Consider the following 24,076-nt stretch of genomic DNA (forward strand, 5'->3'; position numbering starts at 1 on the left):
GCATTTTAAACGGATGTCAATACTTCATTCAATTATGGACAAAAAAAAAAATGAACATTACAAGGGTCTCCATTAATCGGGTGGCTCTTGACCAAATAAGGGACCAAAGTCACCGTACAAATACAATGCAGGCCAACCAATGATACAACCAAGTTGAATATGACTTGGAAGAAAAAAAATTGTCTCTACCAAATTACTGAATGCAGCATAATTATTATTGAGTGACTGAGAAATGTTAAGAGACAAAATCTGGGAATAGAATATAAATAGAAAACCACCCTACTTGTGTAAATACTTTCTGCGACCCGTTGAGAACATAAGAAGGTGAAAGAAATAACAAACGAAAGTGCTAGAAACCTAGAAACGGAGCCAATAAGTCCTGCGCCTGAACCAATTGTAGTCAGGTAAATTCTGGATGGGCCCTACGGCAGAAATAGTAACATCCTGCAACAAAAAAAAAAAAAAAAATGATCTAAAGCGCATATTAGAAAAAATCTCAAATAAAATCTCAAATAAAAGGGAACTAGCAGAAACTCTCATTATATTGTAGTCCTTGCCTTGTCAAATATAAAACGGTTTGCAACACGTTTGACGGTGCTAGCATCTACGGCATCAATCCTAGCAAATAATTCTGCGAATGGAATTCTTCGGCCATATGTAAGAAGCTGGAAGCACGAACAGACCAAGCCAATATATAAGAATTTTCACAACAAAGGAACTAAAATATTTTTTATCTGGCACGTTGTATATGATTCTCAAAGTAGTCAACGAATATGTCTCTCTCTCTCTATATATATATATAGAGAGAGATTTTCCTGATTGAACACAAGTAAAAAAAAAAAAAAAAAAAGAATAAAAATTCATATGCAAGTTTCCCCCTAAATAATAATTCATATGCAAGTTACAAATATAGATTCTTTCATTCAAATCTATCTGTTTATTTTTTCCAAATTTCCAAGGAAAAAGAAAGTACTGAACCCGACCTACTTTAATTGAAAATAATGCTGTATTTGTTTTGCGGATAAGAGGATGGTATAATGCATATCAAGTGTTATCCACATGGGATTACCTGCGGCGACCCAATAGTACGGGGATGAAGCTTATTTATCAAACGAAAAATGAGGACAATGGAGATGAGGAAAATCAGAATTAAGCCCCAAATAACAAGGGATTTCTTGACATGGAGCCACGAAAGAAGATAGTTTAGAAGAAATAATAAGTTCCCTTCTCATGAAATAAGAAAACCAAATGCTATATTGGTTGTGCAGTCTTCATCCAAACAACGAATTGAGATTATCTTTCCCAGCTTACACATCCCTCCAACAAATTACACATTCTTGTTTCATTGATCCAATTTGACCAAATCATATGTTACAGCCAAAGGTGGTCTTAGTGGATTTTGTAAAACCACTCAACTAACAAATCATTACTCAGGAGTTTCTCTCAAAAAGTCTGTGTGAATATAATCTCGTCAGTTAGGTCCATAAAGAAAAAGGAAAAGAACACTTGAATCTCATCATTTGAATCCAATATCAAATACTTGGCTGCTTGGCCTACACTCTAGAGGGAGCTAATTTCAATGTCATTGTTTGCGGTGCTTAAATTTGTTTTGCCATTTTAGGTGGAGTTGGTAAGGATGTTGTAATAAAGAGGTTAAGATCCCTTCTAGCTATCAATTTCATCTTGCTGGAAAAACTCGGACAACATAATTTTTTGAATGGGACTCAGTGCATTAGAAAAAGACTTCCTCGCTTTCTGAATAGCCCGGCTTTGGCGATTGCACTTTCCATCCCTTGCAGAAAGAGTAGTTGAAGAAGCCAAGACGAGAGAGAATGAAGTCCTGCTTCGCTTAAAAGGATGGGAGATAAAGAAAGTGGGGGGGGGGGGTGGGGTGGTGGTGGGATGGATGAAAACTATCTTGAGTGGTTCGTAGGTGCCTTATTTGATCTAGTAAGGGGAGCTAGAGTCACTACCCTCAGTTGCAGCCCCAAGTCCACATAAAGCAGTCAATCTACCGGTAGCAAAGGTTGCTGATACATCTCGGGTTCCTATGCTGTACAATGTTATCGAGCATGCTAGAATACTAGATCCTTTTATAAAGTTTTTCTCGATGTGGACAGCTCAGGTTTTGTATTTGGCGTCCTCTTCCCTCCACCCAAAAAAGGGGATGTGTAACAAGCAAGAGGGTTCCCAGATCATATTCTACCTTTATTCTCAGTAAATACTGTTTGAGTTGAAAAGAAATTTTACCTGGCGACCAATATCTTCAGCAACAGGACTGGTTCCATCTATGTGAAGCAGCAGAGAAGATTTCAACTGTAATGGAACAAAATAACATGCGGAAACAGTTGAGCACTAGAAAGATGAATAACAACAGGCTCAGATTAAAATGAACTACATTTTAACAAACCTAAAATATACCATATAAAGGGAATCACTAGATTATCAAACCAGACACTGGTAGAGGGAATAACAAGTGGGTATAATGTTGACTTTATATTTTAAGAGCCTTAAATAACTTGATCCAAACTATCAGGAAGTCTTTTTGTTTATTTGTTTATTTTTTGTTTTCACAATCAAGCAACAATTTTGTCATATCAAAAACTAAGACACTGCATAATTTACTGTTAATCAGGCAATCAACATGAATCTAGACAAGTTTAAACCACTTAGAAGCTTAAAAAAAAAACAAATATCAAGTATTACTTTTGCAATGTTGGAGAAGCAATTTAATAAATAAATAATACAACCCTTGCTAACTTTGTTCAAAAAGATCATTAAGTAAAAGTTACAGGACCATGGCCAGGTGAGAAGAATGCCAAGAAAAGTGCCATTACGTAAGCTAGAGAATGTTCCTTCAACTGTATAACCTTAATAGTATATTGTCACTCGTTAAAAATTGATCAAAGTTTAAGAATCTTATTAGTTAGAACTTTATTTTAAGAGAGAACCTTTTCTTACTTCCATCTTCACTTAACTTCAATGTGAGATCATTAGTCAAAATGACTACTAATCGTGAATAACTCAGAAAAGGGACATATTGCCAAAAGTTTCAAATTTATAGTGATGGAAATTTCTTCTAACCCCGCGGTTGTCCGCCCAGCCCGACTCCTAATGGAACGGGCATGGTAAGCCCTTTTATTTTTTATTTTGATAAAGTAAGATTTTATAAAAAACGCTCAAAAGGGGAGCGAATCCCAAAGAAACACGAGGGCCAAAAGGCGCCTCAAACCTTCAAAGAGGCCAAAAAACAACAATCTCCTTTATAGATCTAAAATCTCTCTCTGAGACCCAACAAAAAAGAGGCTTGCATGGTCAAGAGATTAGAACCCGAGCCAGGTTCGGGGCAGGACCAGGTTTTTATCCTCCCACCTTGACCCAATTATATAATGATATTACCTCTACTTCTTTTTTATTACTAAACTACCCTTGTACATTAATAAAGAAAAAGGTTTAAGTCAGTTCCCCATCTCTCATTTTCTCAATTCTCTCTCTCAACCCTAAGCTGTCCCACCACTAGCCCCCCCCCCCCCCCCCCCCCCCCGGCTCCCATCGGCGATTTACCGACAACCAGTCACCATCTTGAGTCCGTGAGCCTATCAGATCGTCTCATCACCGTCCGGTTCATATTGTTGTGTAGGGACAGATCATGAATCCGTGAGCCGTCCAATCTTCCAAAGCCTTGAGCCATCCAGCAATCTTCGTCTTGTACAGGTTCTTTACCTCTCAAACTGGAGCAGTCTTCTTCTTATACATAGGTATAATATATAAATAGGTAGTGCTTCTTCTTCTTATTGTTATAATAGCATAATACGTATTTAGTTGAGCCATATAGATATACTGCCACACTGGTGGTTCTTCCCAACCTAGAGATACTGGTTGTTCTTCCCGATTTGGAGCATAGGCACTATAATCACAAACGGGGATGGGATGTTGCCCATTCTGGGTTAGGGACAACTATGGGTCAGTGACACAATGCTACATTTTAACATGACGGGGTAGGGCTTAAGGGAACCTGTCCTGAACCCGCCCCGTTGTCATCCCTAACAATATACTTGCCAAAATTTGATAAACTAAAAAAATCTCTACCTTATATGATGTTAATAACCTTCCTTAAACTAAAACTGTTGACATGGTACATAAGTACATAAAAAATTCATTACTAAATGATGCAACTAGACGTTCTTGAGTTAGGCATTACTAGGTCTAAAAAAAGTAGCACCTACTAATCCCTTCTAATACCTGAAATCATTCCCCCCATTACAGATATTGGGTAAGCCCAGGGTATAACCGTAAAACTTACCAGAGACGAACACGAGACTTTTGGGATAATTCCCTGATGCTACTACACAGTCTTCAAGTCAGAAACTCGGAATTTATGGCCTATACAAAATTGGAAAGATGGTTCAATTCCATATAATGATGGGAAAAAGTTACATGTTTCTGAATGAATTTGATGGTAGAGCACTTGAACAAGGCTTTATCTGTTCTTTTCTTCTTTTCCTAATTGAAGGGTTGGTCCAACAACAACAGAGTCCTGAGGAAAGAGAGGTCGGGCCAAACCTAACATTTATTCATAAAGTGACCCTATGAGGCTCGAACTCTACCTAGTGGTATCGTTGCTCAAGCATTTTCTTTCTCTATTTGAAAACCATTATATAAGAATTTTGTTCTATATATTATATCTACCAACCATTCATATATTATCATTACTAATGAGCATTACTTGTTGCAATCTTAAAAAGACGGGCCACCAAGTACGAGAGTTCATAAGAAACTGCATAAGAATAAGCTAGCAGTAACTTGCCATTACTAATTCATGGCATAAACATTCATGTTTTAAGTTTTCCATCTAATTACACAATCTGATTCTGTTCTAAAGTACTTTCTTGTACCAAAACTCCATATAATCTACAAAACAATCATTTTTCAACACAAAACTACAATACTCCCAAAACCGATCCTGATATTAAGAGATGGAAATCTTTTATCCAGAAAAGGGTATAACTTAGTTCCCATAATCTTAAGTGGTGCAAAGCTATCAGCATAAACAGTTCCAACAAAAACAAAGTTAGTATCATATTATCTTCCTTCCTATTTCTAAAATATAAAGAAAAGTCAAATTCTTAAAGTTTGAATAACTGTAAATGAAAATTATGTTTAACCAAAATCAACAAAATATATAATTACCAGTTCTGACACAACATGTAACAATGACAATGTCCAGAAGGATCGGATATTAATGGTTGCATTTGGATTGTATTTTAAAAGGGGAAAAAAAAAAAAAAAAAAAAACAAACAAACAAACAAACTTAAGCATAAAAACCATGTATATTGACACCCTTTCCATGACAAGAATAACCAACTTCCAATCACATAGGTAGCTACCTGATTACGAGCACGCGTAACATCTTCTTCTGAAACACGATAACATAATTTGCTTGTCTCATGCATAATGGCCCAGGCTAAATCATCTAAGCAATCCGGCTGAAAGGGAAACGTAACAATGTAGACTGAATAACTAGAATTATCAAGGCATAAGTCACAGAATCAACAGAAAAGTTCAAAATGACTTGTAAATAGAACTCCTACAGAAAGAAGACACTTGAAAGGATATTATGATATGGAATTTAACTTTCTAAACCTCAATATATATTCATGAAATACAAAGTTATATTACTTTACAATAACACACACTCTCTCTCTCTCAATATATATATATATATATATATCTATTCCTTTTCAGTTGTTTCTAGGGAGCTTGTCTATGACCTAATTATACTCAAAGAAGAATCCCTCGTAGTTCTTTGGCTTCTATCATACTCCCACAAATCTAGAGAACTTTTCCCTTCCACACAATTTAAACCCAAACACTTCACCCATTTTTTCCTCACTTTTGACAGCCACTTTGTGTAAATAATGTCAAATGTAAAGTTTGTACCGAGCCACCCTTCCCAACACTTCAAATTAACAGGGAACGACATTGGATAATGACCTCTTTACTATGGATTTCAATGTCACCAATTGTTCTCTGTTTCACTTACTAGTCACTAGAAAGGTGAGTAGGAAAGAAATAAAACAAAAAAGGAAAGGACATGTGTAATACCCCTAATTTTAAAAGGATAGTCTCGGTATTTATTTATTTGTTTTAATTGTATTTTTAATTATTTAATTAATTATTTGACTAATTACTTATGTGTTTAATTGAATTAGGTATTACTTGATTATTTGATTATGTGTCTATGTATTATTTGTATTTGTCTATGTATTAATTGTTTAATTAGATTATGTGCTTAAATGGTGTTTTGATTAATTGTAAATTAAATATTTTCGTTTCTTTTATTATTTTATTTTATTTTTCTTTTATGGTTATGGTTAGTAGTAATGGGCCAACCAATTGGGTTCTGTAGACTACTTGAATAGGAGGTTGGATGTGTATAGATTATTACCCATGGATAGTGTATGTATATATATAGATATATATTATATACATATATAAAATGGAAAGTAATTTATTAATTACTTTCATGGTAACTTGGGTAGTAATATTTAATCTGATGTATATGTTTTATATTTAAATAATAAAAATATACATAGATTTGATACGTGTTATGTTTTAAGTTACTTTATAATATTATGGTAACTTAAGTATTATTGGATAATCTATTAATAAATAATGGGATGTGTATAATTTATTTATTTAATAAAGATATACATAAATTATATACGTAACATATTTTACTTACCTTTTTAATATTTTATTTTTTAATTTTTTTTTAAGTTGACTTGGATTGGGAAAAGGGTTAGGGTTATTTTATTTAGCCTATAAATATATAGCTACAGGTTATAAAAGGGGGTTAGAAATATTCACGTGATATATTCCAGAGAGAGAGAGAGTTAGAGAAGGAAGGAAGGAGGAGAAAAACTCTGTAGAGAGAAGATCAAGGAAGAAGAAGTTAAACTTTCGATCCGAAAGTTTAAGGCAAGTTCTTCTTCTATCTCTTTCCCTTTGATTCGTGTTTCTATGCATGCCTAGGAAATTCTAGGATTTATTAAACACATAAAATTAAATAATTATGCATGTTTAATTGGATTAGAACATAGGTTTTATGAAATTGGTTCATATCTGCTCTTGTGTTATGAATTGATAAATGCATGATTTTGATTTGATTTCCGGTGTGAATTTTTATATGTTTACATTATGTATTTTTTCATATCTGTGGAATGATGGAACGTAAAAACATGCCTAGGATTCCTGAACATCAAATAGGAACTAGGTTTGGGTTTAAATAAATTTAAATAGACTCAATCATAATGATGCTTGCTATTTGAATGTTTTAAACAAACGAATGAATTTAATCTTTTAATATGTTTAAGCAATTGAGATTAAATGTGTAGGATGAATTGGATACGGAGAATGCTTATTTGACGGTATAATAAAATATCATCATGTATAAGATTCAGTTTGTATAGGACATATGATACAGGAAGCTTAAAATAAATAATAAGTCATTCCTATTTTGTGATAACTTGATATCATATTATCATAGTTATTTCTGGATTATTTGATGTATTTCCTTAATCGTTACATCAATTGTTAGATTGTGTGGTTTAATGCACCGGTATGTGACGATGGCATTCTAGGAACGGATTAACTTATCAGTTAAGTCCTACCTATTTTATATAAGGGAATGGATTAACTAAAATGTTAAGTCCTACTTATATTCAAGTCAGGTCAGCTGAACAAGTTGAATGACTTATGGAGGATTAATTTATTATATAAGGGAATGGATTAACTAAAATGTTAAGTCCTACTTATATTCAAGTTAGGTCAGCTGAACAAGTTGAATGACTTATGGAGGATTAATTTATACTGGATAGGATGGTTACTAAATTATATATATATAAGTATGGTGCCATGATATGAGCTTGAGTCTCAGGATCAGTGGTTAAGGTGCGTATATTGCCAGGGATGTGTAACTAGATACAGTGTAGTTGTGTACCCTGGTAGGTCTAGGTACTCATGCCCACTATATGTGCGTTTTGCGTGTTGCCTACTATTCAGGTTGAGACAACCCTACAGTCTAGTGAGGTTCCTTTAGTGTGTGTGTGTGTATATATATATATATATATATGGACTACTAGTTACTGTTGGATTGACTAGGATGTATACGTGTATCGGATCTCTGCTTGGACTGTAGTAGATTAGAACTTGTTTGTGGGCCTGACCCACCATTATTTTTCAGGTGTTCGTCAGGAGTAGAGGTTATTCGAGCTGAGCGAGGATCAGTTTACTTCATTCTTCCGATGCTACATAGGAGTTCCTTTATGATTCATTTTCCTGATTTAGACAGTTATTGCTGTCATTTGTTTAGTTTGGATTTTCTAGGGGTCCACACAGTATGGATTCCCGAGTTATATTTTGGAAGATCAGTTGTATCAGAAGAAGAGTTTATTAACTAATGGAAATATATTCTGAGGTTTATTATTAGATTATCATTTTAATTTCTTGTCAGCATTTTATTTATTCTTCTTTATTCTTTTGTACTCTGTGTTCGTTTATTATCAATTTGTTTTGATATCCTTGGGTATTCGGGCGTGGGCCTGGCCAACCCGCATTCGGAAATCCGGGGGTATCACAACATGTGAAATCTGAACAATTCAAGAAGAGAGCAATAAATATTATAATTGTACTAAAAAAACAAAAAATCTGATGAAGCCATGGATAAGACGTTTTAAGTAAATTAGAAAATGCTCTCCATGATATAGTTTGAAGGTTGGGGGAAAAAACCATGAAAGAAACATAGATGATAAAATTGGGAGTGACCTCACCTTAGCAATAGCATAAACGCCAAATAGACCAGTGTCTTTGTAGTTGGTATTGAAAGCCATCATGCTTTCAGCTATTTCATTAATGGCAACCCTCTGTGCAAGCTCAGAACTGCAGATTGTACAAAATAGTCAGTGCATGTGGCCACAAGATGAAAATGTCATGGGCAATGATTCAATGTAAGTCAACCATAAATGATGTGACACAGACTCACCCCATGTGCTTTCCACCACCTGCATTCTTATTCCAAGAGCCCAACATTGTCTGCATGACCATCAAAGCGATGGAATCTGGATCCGTCCAAGATGCTCCACTGAAAGCAACCGCAAATTGTGCCAGAGGCATATCATCATCAATTATCCTAACCTGATTTTAACACCCAACAGATATCAATACAAAAATTTGTCAGAAAGCACACAAGAATAAAAGATTACAGCCAAGTAAAGAGGTCATTAGGTACACATATGATATACACCCACCTCAGAACCTGTAAAAAAAGCTGGCTCTTTATCAACTAACTGAGAAGCTGTGGTTGGATCAGTCGATAACTTCGTGAAAAGTTTCTTAACTTGCTCAACAACATCCTCATGCTTAACAGCACCAGAAGCCGCAATTACCTATTGGCAAAATAGAATAATAGAGTTGAAATTTTCCAAAAGTAAAAGTCAACTATAAGTAGCGAACAGCTAACGGCAGATTAGTAGGGAAGTCAACATGTTAACCAACCAGACTCCACAGCAAATGAAGAACAGATAAAATTCCCGTTAGTTCACATATACCATTCTTGGAGCACTGTAGTGCTTTGAGATGTATTCTTGAAGATGATTTTTCGTGATTGTCTTTATATTCTGAGCTGGTCCAAGAATGGTTCTACCCAGAGGAGTGAATTGGAATGCAGTTGCATGCAAATGGTCAAAAATAACTTCCTCAGTTTGCCCTTCCACCTAGAATAAAGAATATACAAGGCACCTTAATCATAATAAGCAGTATCGCAAGTAAATACAAAAATATAAGTTTGCTTTGCACAAACAAATAAAATGCAGTACTGATATAAACAACTACACCACTGGAAATTACTAAAATGCTTGTTAAACCATCTGTTAGTTAAGTGATTTGTTAAGCTTTAGTGCCCCGATTCTTTGATATAATTTGTTTTGATCATCCAACAATTCTTTGATATTCCATAATTTATACAAATATTATCTCTTAAGGGCCAAGGGGGAAGTTCAAAAGTTTGTGGCATACTTAAAATAAGAAGTTTCAAGAACTACTTCATGAACCCCATTGCTATTGATAATGAACCATCAAGTGCAATTGCAACAAACAACTCTCATTACCATACTTAGAAGAATCAATCTAGAATCTAACATTTCTGTTCTAACATGTAAATAAAATCGCATCAAATAGACAAATACGAACATTACCTCCTCCATCTCCCTCAAGATCACATCACGCTCCCTGGTAATCCGATTCTCATCGAACTTGGAATTCTGCAGTATATCGGCCAATATATCCAACGCCCTGGGCACATCCTTGTCCATAACCTTGGCGTAATACGTGGTCTGCTCCCTGGATGTGTACGCATTGAGATGTCCACCCATATTCTCAATCTCCTCTTCCAATTCCCTGGCGGTTCTCTTCTCGGTGCCCTTGAATATCATGTGTTCGAGGAAATGCGCGGTGCCGTTGGTCTCGTCGGACTCGAATCGGCTGCCGGCGTCGATCCAGACGCCGACGGTGGCGGTCTTGGAGGCGAGGTTGGATTCGGTGGCGACGCGGAGGCCGGAGGGGAGGGTGGTGATGCGTGTGAGGGGGGAGGTGAGGATTGGGGTATGGTCGGTTAGGGTTGGGATGGGAGAGTTGTGCCGGAGGAATCTTGGGTCGGAGTTTTCAAGTTGCTTGATTGTGCGTTTGACGGACTCGGCGAGTCGGTCGTAGATCATGGCGTCTGGAGGCGGAGGAGATGGTAGTGGTGCGGTGGTGGCCACCGCCGGAGCGGTGGATAAGGATCGTACGGCTTGGATAAAGGTAGAAGAGGGTTTACGGGACCTGCGAGCTAGGGTTAGGAGCTGTCGGATCGCCATTACTATTCCTTCTAGGTCTGCACAGACACAGCTAATTGAAGTGAGGCCTTGGTTCTGTGAACTGTGTGTTGCACTTTGCAAAGGGAAGGAATAGACAATTGCAACACGACGTCGTACCAGTCTTGAAGGTTCTTACAATGGCACGTGGCTTCGTCGTCTTACCAGGCATCTAAGTACGTTTGTTCTTAAAATATCATCGCACCAAAGGAAGATGCTACTTCTAACGGAAATGGTTTTGTCTCACCATTTCGGGAGTATGCAACGCATTTACAAAACTTTATTTTTTATATTTCTTTTGTCCCAAAATACACATGGGAGTAAAGTTTCAAATATATCATAATTAAAGGACAAAATAGTGCCACGTAATTGATACAGTTATTTAGTTAGAAGGATAGTTTGAAGAACATTACTAATCATAGTCGCCTTGCACGACTGTAGTTTTACAGTCGTTTGTACTATTAATATAGGAACCAGATCCCATTAAATGCATTAATTACTTAAGTTTCTATTTTAGTGAAACTCTACAAACATTACTTCTTTAGACAAATATACGCTTTTAAATTGTCTAACCATATGAAAATATGCGTGTATATATATCCATATGAAAATGTGTGTGTGTATAATAATAACTACTGCTATATAATAATAACTACTGCTATGTGAATGAATTCTGGAAAAGGAAAAAAATTATAATTAGGATAATCCATTCTCGAGAAATGGATTCTAAAGAAAAAAAAGAGTTAGAACAAAATCCGAAAAGAAAAAATAATAATAATAATAAAAGAGAACGAGAAAAGAATCCATATACAATATAGATTCTGAGATTTTTAAAAAATACAAAATTAGTTTTATATATATATACACATGTGTATATTTCTTTTTACAACTATCTTGGTGAATGAATTATTTGTTTTTTTTTTTAAATCCATTTAAAGAAGGATAGTTGTAAAAATAAAAAATAAAAACAAAAACAAAAACATATATATATATAACACACGCACATATTTCCATTTGGATAGATTAAAAGAGGATAGAAGAAGAATGGTTAGATAATTTAAAATGATATATTTGTCTAAAAAAAGTAATGTTTGTAGAGTTCTACTAATTTAAAAACTTAAGTAATTAATGCATTTAATGGGATCTGATTCCTATATTAATAGGACAAAAGACTGTAAAGCCACAGTCGCACAAGGGGACTGTAAAGCCACAGTGTAAAACCCTAGTTTGAAAATGTTATAAAAAGTACTACCTCATTTCCTTATTAGTTGTTCATATTTGGTTTTATAACTTTTTAAGGAGACATGCAATTAATGTATTGTCCCCTTTTAAAATTACTAAATTGTTTATTCTAATTTTAATATATATAATTACAAAGTTTGAAAATTTTTAAAAAGATAAAGGATAATGATGAAAATATAAAGAAAAAATGCTTTGACTTTTTAAAGAGGACAACTAATTTGGAACATGTAAAAAGAGAAAAATTGACTACTAATAAGGGATGGAGGGAGTAATATATTTAATTTTGGAATAAAACATGTTTTTTTGAAACATTTCAAAATAAAAAGATATACAAGTATTTTGAGACGGAGGGAGTATATTTTTTTTTACTAAGATTCTCAAAATTTTTTGTCTAAGGGTTTGTTTGGTCAGCGTGAAGTAGGTAGAAAGGAAAATAAAAGGTTTTTTTTTTTTTTTTTTTGGAGTTTGGTTACCTGGAAAAAGAAAATTTTGGAGAAAGTAGATTCCCATATCAAATAAATTTATACAGCTTTGAAACTGAATAGAGTTTTACACTCGAATCACATGTGATTTTTGTATAAAAAATTTTGCATGGTTCATATTCATAAAATATGAAAGTGGGACTTGTAAATTATGCATGAATCAAAAATTATTATGCATTAACTATAAAATATGTTTGCACGACCATTTTTATCCTAGAATATTGCCATTTAGTGTTTCTTCGAGAGGCTTGCAAAAAAGATATATTTAATATTTCAATAAAAACATGATTATGTTATCATAAATGAATATAAATAATTATTATTTAAAACACAAAATATTTGATAACTAAAATCCAGTCCTCCTTAGTTTGTTCTAATTTAAATATGAATATAAATAATAATAATAATTACTATTAGTAATAATCCATTATTTTACTATTTATTTGTTAAAAATTAATATAAATAATTAGGTATAAAGATGATTCATTTAACACAAAATTAATTTATTTTTAAGTATTTGAAATCACGAGGGTTGTTATGTTAAGCAAATGATTTTCTTTTCTCTTTCATGCTATTCAAACTAACAAAATAATATTTTCTTACAACTTTTATGAAAAAATTTCTTGTTGACTAAATGCATACTGGAAACTTAATTTTTCTTTCTTTCACTTTCCTTTATTTCACTTTCACTTTTCATCATACATTTCTGTCTAATCAAATGACCCGATAGAAATTTTTGATGGAAAGTGAAAGTGAAAGAGAGTAAAGGAAAGGAAAAGAAAATCAAGTTTCTATTATGTATTTGGTTAGTAAAAAAAAATTTCAAGACAGTTGCGAGAAAATATTGTTTTGTGAATTTGAAAAGAATGAAAGTGAAAATAAAGTGATTGTACTTCTCAAAACTACCCTTTTGGTTATAGGATTGCTTTGTACTCTTTTGATAATTTTAAGCTCAAAGATAAAATAATAAATATTATAGTATTTGTTTTTGATGTTTAATAATTAGATATATGTGATTATAGGTACAAGTTTAATTAATAAAAATTTTGATTCGAAAAATCTTGAGGATAAAAGATTGAAGTTAATATATATATAATTTTAGTCATAGAAAAAAAAAAAAAAAAAAAACACTTCACTCTAATCGAAATAAAATATTTAGAACTAAATTAGTTTGGTACATCTAATATACGTAGAGTTAAAACTAAATTAGTTTGGTATATCTAATACGTAGACTTAAAACTAAATGAGTTTGATACATTTCAGTAGTTGAGTTATAAAGTCAAGAGAAGCCTATTTATAAAAAGAAACTCACTTGTTATAAATTTAGCTTGCAAGAAAATTAATTTCCTGAAAATTTTCTCTTTCACGCTAACCAAACTCCAACAAATTTAAATATTTTCTTTTTCTTTTCCTTTCTTTCTACTTCATGCGAACCAAACAAAACCTAAAGAATTTCAATAAATGACAAAATTGATCCTTAGCAATCCTTTTTAATAGTACTGTAGAATGACCTCTCTTTCTTCCCCGTTCCCTCTCTTTCAGTACGTGTCTTGGTCGAGCAAGAACTACTCCATAGTTTCAACTTTCAACTTCTAACTAAAAGGTGGGCGGCGAAAATAAATTTAACTTATTTTACTTTTAATTTATATAATATCAACTTGGCATATTTTTGAAAACTTACATCTTGTGAAATAAAAATGTAAGTTCATTATTATTGCAATCCATACACAAAAAAAGAAAAGAAAAAAAAAAAATGTTACTTCATTCGCATATAGATATGTATAATATTCATTATATGAGTTTAGGTGAAAAAAAGAAGAAAATTATACTAACGTTCCTCATGTCTAATAAAATAAATAAAATTTTCTTTCCGGAAAGTGAGAGTAAAAGAAAGTTAAGTGAAGGAAGATTAAGTTTCCAAATCAATTTAGTTAGCAATTAAAAAAATTTCAAGAAAATTTTGTAAAATTATTATTTTATGGTTAAATAGCATATAATTTTCAATAAAAGAAATGTCATTAATATTGTAAGTTCACAAAACTTTCTCAATAAATTAAAATTTTCTTGTGATTAAAATTAAATGGTTATGGAAAGTGATTTTTCTCAAAAAATTTCTTTTTCCTGTTAACCAAACTCCTAAAATGTTTAAAAAATTTCCATTTCCTTTCTTTCCTTACTATTTCCATCTAATCAAATAAAACCTAAAGATGGTGTTTACAAGAAAATTATATAAAATTATATATAAATCTCTGTGAACAAGTCTCGGGAGTATGGAAAGAAAGAAAAACTAAAGTATTGTGAGAGCACAAGGGTAATAGTGCCAATAACAATAATGATATTATATATGTTAATAATTTTAGCTATAAATAAAAAAATCTATAACCATTCATTATATAAATTATTAAAGTATTTTTCTATTTTAATCATAATAATTGTGTTTTATTAAAACTTGTAAGATTTGTTTAGTTAGAATTATTTATTAAAGTTTTTAAATCTTTTATCAAGCTAATAATGATATATATTTGCCAAATTAGAATCAAAGTATTAAAGAAATATATCAATAATTAAAATTTTGAAAATTTGAAACAATTACTAAAGAAAATTAATTTTCCATATATATTTTTTTAGGTTGCACTTTTTTTTTTCGGATTATGTATTTTCAATATATATGTATATTTATACACCTACTAAGATCAATATTTATATAAAAAATTATATTATCATTATTTACAATTTTTTTAAATTTTTTTTTTTTACATAATACTGAATTTTTAGCTCCGTCCATGCTCCTAACACCATTTACAAGTGTAAATACATATATATTCTTATCAAAGCTAACATTTCTAAAGCAATTAACTAAATTTACGTGATAAGAAACAAACAAAAAAAAACTAATCATTTTATTTTAACGAATAAAAGTTCAATCCACCCAAATTTTAAAATTGTACAATATGAAAAAAAGAAAAAGAAAAAATAAAAGGTCCGAGAGCTATGCGGCAAAACATGTAGCAAACTTTACTAAACTTGGGGGGTCTTAATAATTTTGACTCTAAATCTTATTTACAGCGAGAGAACGGAGAGAGTGTGGTTGTTTGGAGAAGAATAATTAGAGAGAGGGAGAATGAAACCTAAAAAATATCTGCAGTACATAAGCAGAAATAAGAAGAAATATAGAAAAACTGTAAATAATATACTCCGTATTATTTTAATGGATGTGATATAGGGTTAATTTGGTCAATTTATTAATCAAAAAATAAAAATGGAGCGCGAATGTCAACGCTCGAATTTATTTTGTGGTGACATAATAGCAGCACTAGGATGATTTACCATCATACGTTGCTACATTAGAGGATTCATTCAGCCTTTAATTTAGGAAGGAAAAAAAAAATCTTAAATTAAGAACGGCTTAAAAAAATATAAATAGTCCTATTTATAATGAAAATTCTAACATATATATATATATAGTATTAGTCTAGAAACTTTTATCATTTAGATGTAGAAATCAACCTTCTCAACCTATCAGAGGTTTTTATGGACTTAAGAATTATTATTCTTTTACATATTAGGGCCTTTTCGGTTAGAAACTCCTTGAAAATCATTATCTTTAAAATATACATATGTGCACGTATATATAAATGTCAAATATTGAGTTTGAAATGGAGTTGGATTTGATCCAATATCTAATTGGATCCAAAGTTTATTTAAACTAGTTTGGATTTTAATTGAATAAATAAGCTTTGAATATTAGCCGTCCTTCTTTAAAAAGGTTGTGATGAATCCGAAATTATATTTAAATATAAATAATGTAAAAATGAATCGAGTTGGGAATTTCTTGTGAGCTGTAAACGGGCTGCAACTGTGATTTAACCAAACGTAAAAGTTTGTTCTAGCAAAGTCTAAATTCTTTATAATAAAAAGACTTTTCACGTGAAGAAGTTTCTTCAAAATTACCTTAATATTTGATTCGATTGATAAATATATATATATATATATATATATATATATATATATTTAATTTGAGTCAAATCAAAATGTATGTTATTTTATTGAGATTATATTTAAATTACACGGGGGTTAATGATGAATAAGTTAGAATAAAGATTTGTCTCATACACTTCACAAACTTCCATTTTATATATATATATATACATATATATATACTTTCTCCGTCTCAATTTAAATGGAGTAACAATTTTTAAGTGGACATGTGGAGAAATTATTAGATGGTCATCATGGTCCTGAACCATAAACACTTGGTAGATCAGTTAAATACGGACTTTTGGATTGAGAAAATGGCCTCACAAGGTTGTATTAATAAATTACAAAGTTTCATTATTGGAGATCCTTTATTGAATTAGTCCATCAACTGTCAAATAGATCAGGACCATTTAATAATTTATCGGACATGTAGGACATGCATTGTTTGCCTGGAAAATTAATAACTTGCACTTTTAAGTTTTGAATATTCAAGTTTGACATATACAAAATGAGAGTGGACTATTATTTTGGGACAAACAAAAAAAGAAAAAAAATAATACTTATTTTCAGTCGGAAGATTGTGTGTGTGTATATATATATATATAAATTTTTGATACCTGGGGCCTTTGATAACATGATAACAATGCAACTCAACAAAGCAAGTATTTACTAACTATCTGAGATGTATACATAAATCTAATTTTCACAAATATATATACTCCGTAGAACTTTTAGGACACTTCCTTCCACTTAACTTTTCTTTCCCGTGGCAACCTCCATTTAAAACAACACAACAATCCTTCTCTCTACACTTAGTTTTGGTAGTCAGTCATTCTCTGTCTTCAATGTCTAAGTTTTGCAGGTTATGAAATCAAGGGTTTGGGCTACCATTCGAATCTCTTCAGAAACCCAAAGGTATTATTTTTGTGTATGTAACCTCGTTTTATGTATCACCTCTAAAGATTTTGACGCCAAGGAGTAGTTTTTACATTTGTTTCGACATATACTACGCTAGAATGTTTCTCTCCCTCTATTTTTCATTTATGTATCTTTTGCTTTCATAGTATGATACTTAATTTTCTGGGATTTAATTCATACCTATAATTCAGCTGTTATTCACTTTGGTTGATTCATATATCCATGTCTTGACCTGGGTTGTTGGTTGGTGTGTTCGTCACTGATCTTTGGGCTGACATAGTATAAAATTAGATTTGGGTAGAAATGTTTGGGGCTTAATTTAGAAGAATTCTGTATGGGAAATGCATGTCTGGCGGAAGGCCGAACCACCTTTGTGGGCCCCACAACCCCATTGAGTCTTGCTAGATAGTTCGGCCTTCGGCCTGAATATCAGTGCTTTTCTGTACAACCATAAACTGGAATTATATTTGGATGCTTGATTTCACTTTCGCAAACATTGAATCTAGTTTTCTTTGAAGTTTATTTTTACTAAGCATTGATGCACTTGACTCAGGCTATGGCTTTAAATAGAACGGAATGAAAACATAGGATTCATGTAGTCGACCTCAAGTAGTTGAAAAAAAGGAGGCATTAATTATTGTTGTTGTATTGATGCACTTGCCATATGCGTGTGTACTTTCCTTTTCGCCTAGAGAGAGAAAAAGGGTTACCTTACGGTTTGAAAGTTTCTTGCATTTGGTGAAGATGAATTGCCCTGTAAACTCACCCAAAGGGTAACTCACATCTTGATCACTGGATCTTTCCCCCATATATGTGAAAAAAAATATCGATGTGTAAGGAACTTATCAAGCTGCTTACTTGGTCATTATCTGTAAGCTTATTCTTTTGCCCGTTGTACAACATCTTCTGATTCTTCTAGTTATTTATCCCTGAAAATGTTGAATTAGTTTAGAGTTCAAAGGAATCATGATAAGCAGGAATAAAAATAAAAATTGAAAAGATGAATGGTAAATTTACTGAAGTTATGAATACAAAACGAGATCTTGTGAAGATCCAGAGTTGAGAGATTAAGAATGAACATTTTTTGTTACTCAGCTCGATTATTCAAATGGTGGGAGAGATTGGAGATAATGTGGCTTAATGTAGGATAGGTTCAGTAGATGCATCCTTTTGTCATATTGTGTTACCGATATACCTATAAAATTGAAAGCCAAAATTTTTAAATCAATAGATGTTGTACATTATCGGACAAAAATTGGTACTCTTGAGTGTTGAGAAGTAGTATGTTCATAAAACTTGTATGGTTGAAATACGCATGTCAGATAGTGTGGTAGGAGAATAATTGATACAATTATAAATGAATAGACTTGTGAGATGGTGAAACTAGTACCAATTAGAGAGAAAATGGAAGAAAAGAATCCACTAATATAGTTTGGTTGTATGAAACTAAGACCAATTAATGCACTAGTGAGGAAGAGTCACATAGCCTACGTCAAGGATAATATTATTGAAGAAGATAGATTTATGGTTTTATATAGAATAGAATGGTGAAAGAAGATTTCGGATAAGGCTATGCTGAGTGGAGTTGAGTTTAATTACACAATTGTAGTCGGCGTCGGATTTTCCCCCCTTATTGGAGGTGATCACCATCTGCCATTTTGACTTTCATGGCCTTTGTTAGTCATGTAGCTTGCTTTGGACAATAGCTTCCTGTCTGATGACCTAATCTCATCTAATCATCTATCTGGCTTGTCTGTGTTTAACAGGAAAGAATGAGGGAAGTCCAACTTGGGGCACATATTGTAAGGTCCCATGGAGTTAAAGTGGCAAGGACGCACATGCATGACTGGTTCATACTGATGCTTCTTGTGGTAATAGATGTCATTCTGAATGCTATTCATCCATTTTACCGCTTTGTTGGAAAAGATATGATGACCGGTCTCAAGTATCCCTTCCAAGATAACACCGTTCCTCTGTGGGCTGTTCCTGTGAGTTATTATTTTTCATCATTATTTGAATAACATTACAGTTGTATTGTCTTGTAAATAGTGCCATTGATGAGTTCTCTTATTTTCGTTTTAATTTTTCTTTAATTAGATATATGCACTTCTGTTGCCTATAGCCATTTTTCTCTTCTTATATTTCCGTAGGAGAGACGTCTATGACCTTCATCATGCCATACTAGGTGAAAATATCTTTCAGCACTGTGATGGTTCATCAAGAAAAACTTGTGTGCAATCATCGGAATGAACAATTATTTTTTGGATGGAAACAGGGATCTTATTCTCTTTTCTTATAACGGCAGTCATCACAAATGGAATAAAGGATGCAGTTGGAAGACCTAAACCGGACTTTTTCTGGCGTTGTTTTCCAGATGGGAAGGATGTACACTCCTCTGACTGTAGTTCTTGATGCTGGATTATGTAGTTCTTGAGACTGGATCATTTTATTTTGGTGTTTCTACCTCATCCTATTATTTGAATGCTTCTCAGATGTATGATCAATGGGGAAAAGTTATATGTCATGGTGACAAATATATCATAAAGCAAGGACATAAGAGTTTTCCAAGTGGGCATACTTCATGTGAAAGCACCTCTCATTATATCCACATCTCTGGATGTTTATTTTATTCTTTTATTGTCGCAACACACATTAGCCCCTAATGTTTATTTTATTCAAAGGACTGCAAAGCCTTTATCAATTTGCAGGGTCCTTTGGTGGTTTGGGCTTTCTATCATTGTATTTATCTGGAAAGATAAAAGCATTCGACCGAAGAGGGCATGTTGCAAAACTATGCATTGTTTTTCTTCCTCTACCTGTAGCATCTCTTGTTGGCATTTCTCGAGTGAACGAATATCGGCACCACTGGGAGGATGTGTTTGCTATAGCTCTCCTAGGTTTGTCTCGTGTGCTTATCACGTTTTAACATTTTTATTTATATCTGAAACTACTTGGTGATTAATATAGATGCATATCATCGAATTTTTTTCCTTTTTTTTTTTTTTTTTGTTTTCTGGCCTCCCGGTGGTTACGTTTTACTAAACTTTTTTATTTTTATTTTTTTTCAGGCCTCACAGTGGCCATATTTTGCTACTTGCAATTTTTTCCACCTCCTTATCATGCTGATGGTATGCTGCTGTTTCTTTTCTTTTGAATCAAATATCAGAAGTTCCTTTGCTGTTTAAGAAGATTTGTTGCTAGAAATGGATTTTGAAGACCCTTGGATAATTCTTACTACACTTGTTGCTTGGTTTGGAGCAAATGAACTCTCTAGAATTTTGGATTCTATTACTCGTATAGGATATTTTTAGATACAATTAGAGAACTCTAGTGTATTCCATACGTAGATACATAATTCTACACAAGTGTAGAGAATTCTAGAAAGCCAAACTATGCAGATGATCCATGCAACATGGGTTTCTCTGCTTTGTGCTGCGTGACATAACCTTCCAAGACGGGTATACACCATATAAATAGTATTTGCATGACAATTGCAGAGCTTTATCATCCAAATTAGCTAATCGCTCATATAGAAAGTTAGATAGCCTATTCAAATTTATGGACTCAGTTCCATATATTTTCAAATTTATATACTCGGTTCCATATATTTAGTCTCTATATAGAGTTGTATTTGCTGTTTCGTTGGTCGGCAATTTTCAGAAGTTGCTTTGTGGTACTGTCCGTGCCTTGTTCTCACATATGATTCTTTTAACATTTTGGATTTATTAGTTTCCTTTGTTCGTTCTCCATTGAACGAAGAGAGCCTAAGTGTCATTTTGCTTAGTTTTTTTCAGTGTGAGAAGAAGATGTACAAGTGTGAGAGCTATCTTGTGCTAATCTAATCTTCAACCAAAAATGTCACAGTTGAACCTCTATGTGTTGTTGCGAGATGGTGAATCCAACATGGGTACCTCATATAATTTGAGAGATGATATTGGAACTGGTTATGGAACTAATTGAATTGAGTCTTTTACTACCAAAGCATTTCTCTCGTTTTAAGTTAGAGCATGCTTGTTTAAAAAGTGCATTGGCTGGGTGTCTGGTTCGTATCCAGTCACTCGAGGTGGCTTATTGACCTCATTGTAGTAAAGGTTAGAAGGTAATACCTTAATTAGTGTTCTGTAATCAGCTCAATGAAACATTTAGTATAATGGACTATAGAAATTGAGGCAATGCAGAGGCTAATTAGCGTCGGTGACTATTCTTGATTATAATTGGCACTGACCTGTGCCTGTTTCAATCTCTACCTGTAGGCTAGATGACTTATGCTTATTTTAACGTGTTGGAGGAATTACGTGCGACTACACAAGCAGCCACGAACTCACAAAATGTGCAAACCATGAAGACTGAATCTGAAAATCGACGAGAGAAAAGAAACAGCACTGCATTCATTGCGATACTGTTATCGGCTGCTTCCAATCTAGCCGTGGGGGATTTGGAATATGGGAGGAGGTAAAATTGTGAATTTCTTCTAGTTTGTAGGTTGAGGCCCTCATCATTGTAATAAAGGTGGAAAGGGTGGTGTGTAAATTTTGTACATAAGACCACTAGTATACCTTTTTTCTTGATGCCAGAAAGGTGTGTATTGTGATTTTTTACTTGGAATTTTGAGCGCTGGTAAATGCATATTGTGAAGTTATAAATAGGGAAATTTAAAAAAAAAAAAAAAAAAACCTTACATCTCAAGTGTAAATGCAAGAAAATCTCTCTCTTCATTTTGACAGAGTTTTAGTACATTTCACAATAATCTCCCCCTTCTTTACTTCCTTCACCGCCTATTTATAGGCAATTATAGGTGTTGCTGGACTATCAACTTTGGGCCTTCTTTCCAGTGGGCTTGGCCTTGTTCGGTGGATCCTCCGAGCTCGTCCCATTCTGTGGTGCTCCTGTATGGGCTGAATTTCAATTGCTTGCCCCGATGCCACGTCTGCGGACTATAACCGGCTCATATTACTTATTGTATCCTCAACTGCCCCCATAATTACTCCCTAATAAATTAGGGGGTAATTATTAGAGGCTGCTAATCATGACTTGACGGCTCGAGAAGATCGCATGGAAGAATGGACGGTTAGATTTGGGAGTCGGTGCTTCGAGATTCAAAAAACTCCTCGTTTTCCTGACTCCTCAGCCTTCGGGCCCACCTTGTCTTTATAAGTCTCATAGATATTCCATCGATTCTCTTTACCGTCTCCATCTTGCTTCACTGTTGTTCAAATCTTCTCCTGTCTCTTTTGAATTGAATCTACTCCGACGAATTTTTGCAAAAGCCTTCTTTTCCGGTGATCTTGCAGTGCTCTTCGCGGTGTCCAATCTTTCGAGGTTTGTTTTGTTTTTTTCTCCTCCTTTAGGGATTTGTTGTTCTTCCTCAGAATCTTTGTTCGTTTTCACTATGACTATAGATTTAAGTATTCTTCGTATGAGACTCAAGCTTCCGGATGACATTCAAATTAGGGCTTGCCCTAAAGATGTAAACATCAGGACTGGTGCTGGCCTTCGTCCCGGCGAGGTTTTCTTCCCTCTGCATCCCTTCTTTAGTTACGTTTTTAATAAACTAAAACTTTCTCCTTTGCAAGTAAACCTAAATTTCCTTAGGGTTTTATCTGTTATGTTGCTTCTGAACCGTGACAGAGGTCTTGATCTTGACCTCATAGATCTTCTCCTCTGTTACAAAGTTAGCAAAATCCGAACTGATGAACCGTTTTACCATTTCTACCCCATTGAGAAGAGGTCCATATGTAAAGATAAGATCAAATCTGAAAAAGGTTAGAGGAAAAACATAATTGGGATTAGGGGAGCCTGGTTTTCTCCAGCCGCAAAGGACTTCCCTATCCCGAGCGCTTTTGGCGAGTGCTATGTCTCTTCGTATAAAAAATACAAAACCCATAAGAGTGACTGTCCTTGAGAGATTTGCGTTCCTCACTTTTGTACTTTCTTATACCGTTCCTTAGGCATTCCTTGTGATGATTTGAGCTACGGTGTTTGCGGGGATAGGGATAACTATTTGAGGAAGTACGTTCTGAACAACATTCTTTCTTGCTCGAACCTCCTTACCTCAGACAACCTTCTTGCTCTCTCAGCCCTCGGCAAGACAATGAGTCAACTCCAGATCCCTTCCTTCGGCAAGAAGAAAACTGCCCCCAACACCGTTGTTGCCCCTGCGGTAACTTCTTCCCCAGTTTTAGTATCTTCTTCTGCCACTATTTTTGATACCACTTCTTCCATCGATTTGAACGCGACGGCTACCGACCCGGTGTCCAACGTTACACTTGTCAATCCGAACATGAGCCCTTCTGTCAGCAACCTTCCCAGCTCAGCTACTGTTGCCGCTCGGGAAAAGGCGAAAGGAAAAAGGCCTCAGCCTGATAGTGCTCTCAGCTTTGATGACGTTCCTTTGTCACAAAGGGTTAGGCCCTCTGGGCCAAGTGTGTCCGTGCACCCTCTGACTAGGCCTCCTACCCTCTCTGGGCCTATCTCTGTTAATACCTCTTCCTTTGTATCTGCACCATCCCCCCGCTTTATTCGAACGGACGGGTCGTCTGTAAAGC

General features: G+C 33.9%; 2 protein-coding genes across 5 annotated transcripts; one reads left to right on the top strand and one right to left on the bottom strand.

Moving 5' to 3' along the window:
• Nucleotides 1-47: 47 nt before the first annotated feature.
• On the bottom strand, nt 48-11,124 carry LOC132286539 (probable mitochondrial-processing peptidase subunit beta, mitochondrial). Its single transcript, XM_059788889.1, has 9 exons — nt 10,255-11,124; nt 9,610-9,774; nt 9,310-9,447; nt 9,045-9,196; nt 8,833-8,941; nt 5,389-5,487; nt 2,251-2,316; nt 558-665; nt 48-444 (listed from the first exon to the last, which is right to left on the bottom strand). The coding sequence occupies exons 1-9, from the start codon at nt 10,912-10,914 to the stop codon at nt 358-360; spliced, it is 1,584 nt and encodes a 527-aa protein (XP_059644872.1). The 5' UTR covers nt 10,915-11,124; the 3' UTR covers nt 48-357.
• Nucleotides 11,125-17,405: 6,281 nt separating this feature from the next.
• LOC132286540 (putative lipid phosphate phosphatase 3, chloroplastic) lies at nt 17,406-21,072 on the top strand. Of its 4 annotated transcripts, XM_059788891.1 has the most exons (7): nt 17,406-17,528; nt 19,298-19,519; nt 19,629-19,716; nt 19,807-19,916; nt 20,024-20,114; nt 20,240-20,428; nt 20,600-21,072. In XM_059788891.1, exons 2-7 carry the CDS (start codon nt 19,304-19,306, stop codon nt 20,683-20,685), a joined length of 780 nt encoding a protein of 259 aa, XP_059644874.1. In that variant the 5' UTR covers nt 17,406-17,528; nt 19,298-19,303; the 3' UTR covers nt 20,686-21,072. The 4 variants fall into 4 exon arrangements, 1 of the variants encoding a protein (XP_059644874.1); XR_009472802.1 differs by having other exon boundaries at nt 19,682-20,428; XR_009472803.1 differs by having other exon boundaries at nt 19,682-19,716; nt 19,807-21,072.
• Nucleotides 21,073-24,076: the final 3,004 nt, after the last annotated feature.

Source organism: Cornus florida, unplaced genomic scaffold (genome assembly GCF_030987335.1).
Source record: "Cornus florida cultivar Cherokee Brave unplaced genomic scaffold, ASM3098733v1 CherokeeBrave_3.0.0_Hap2_Chr11, whole genome shotgun sequence".
In the NCBI taxonomy this organism is placed as follows: Eukaryota; Viridiplantae; Streptophyta; class Magnoliopsida; order Cornales; family Cornaceae; genus Cornus; species Cornus florida.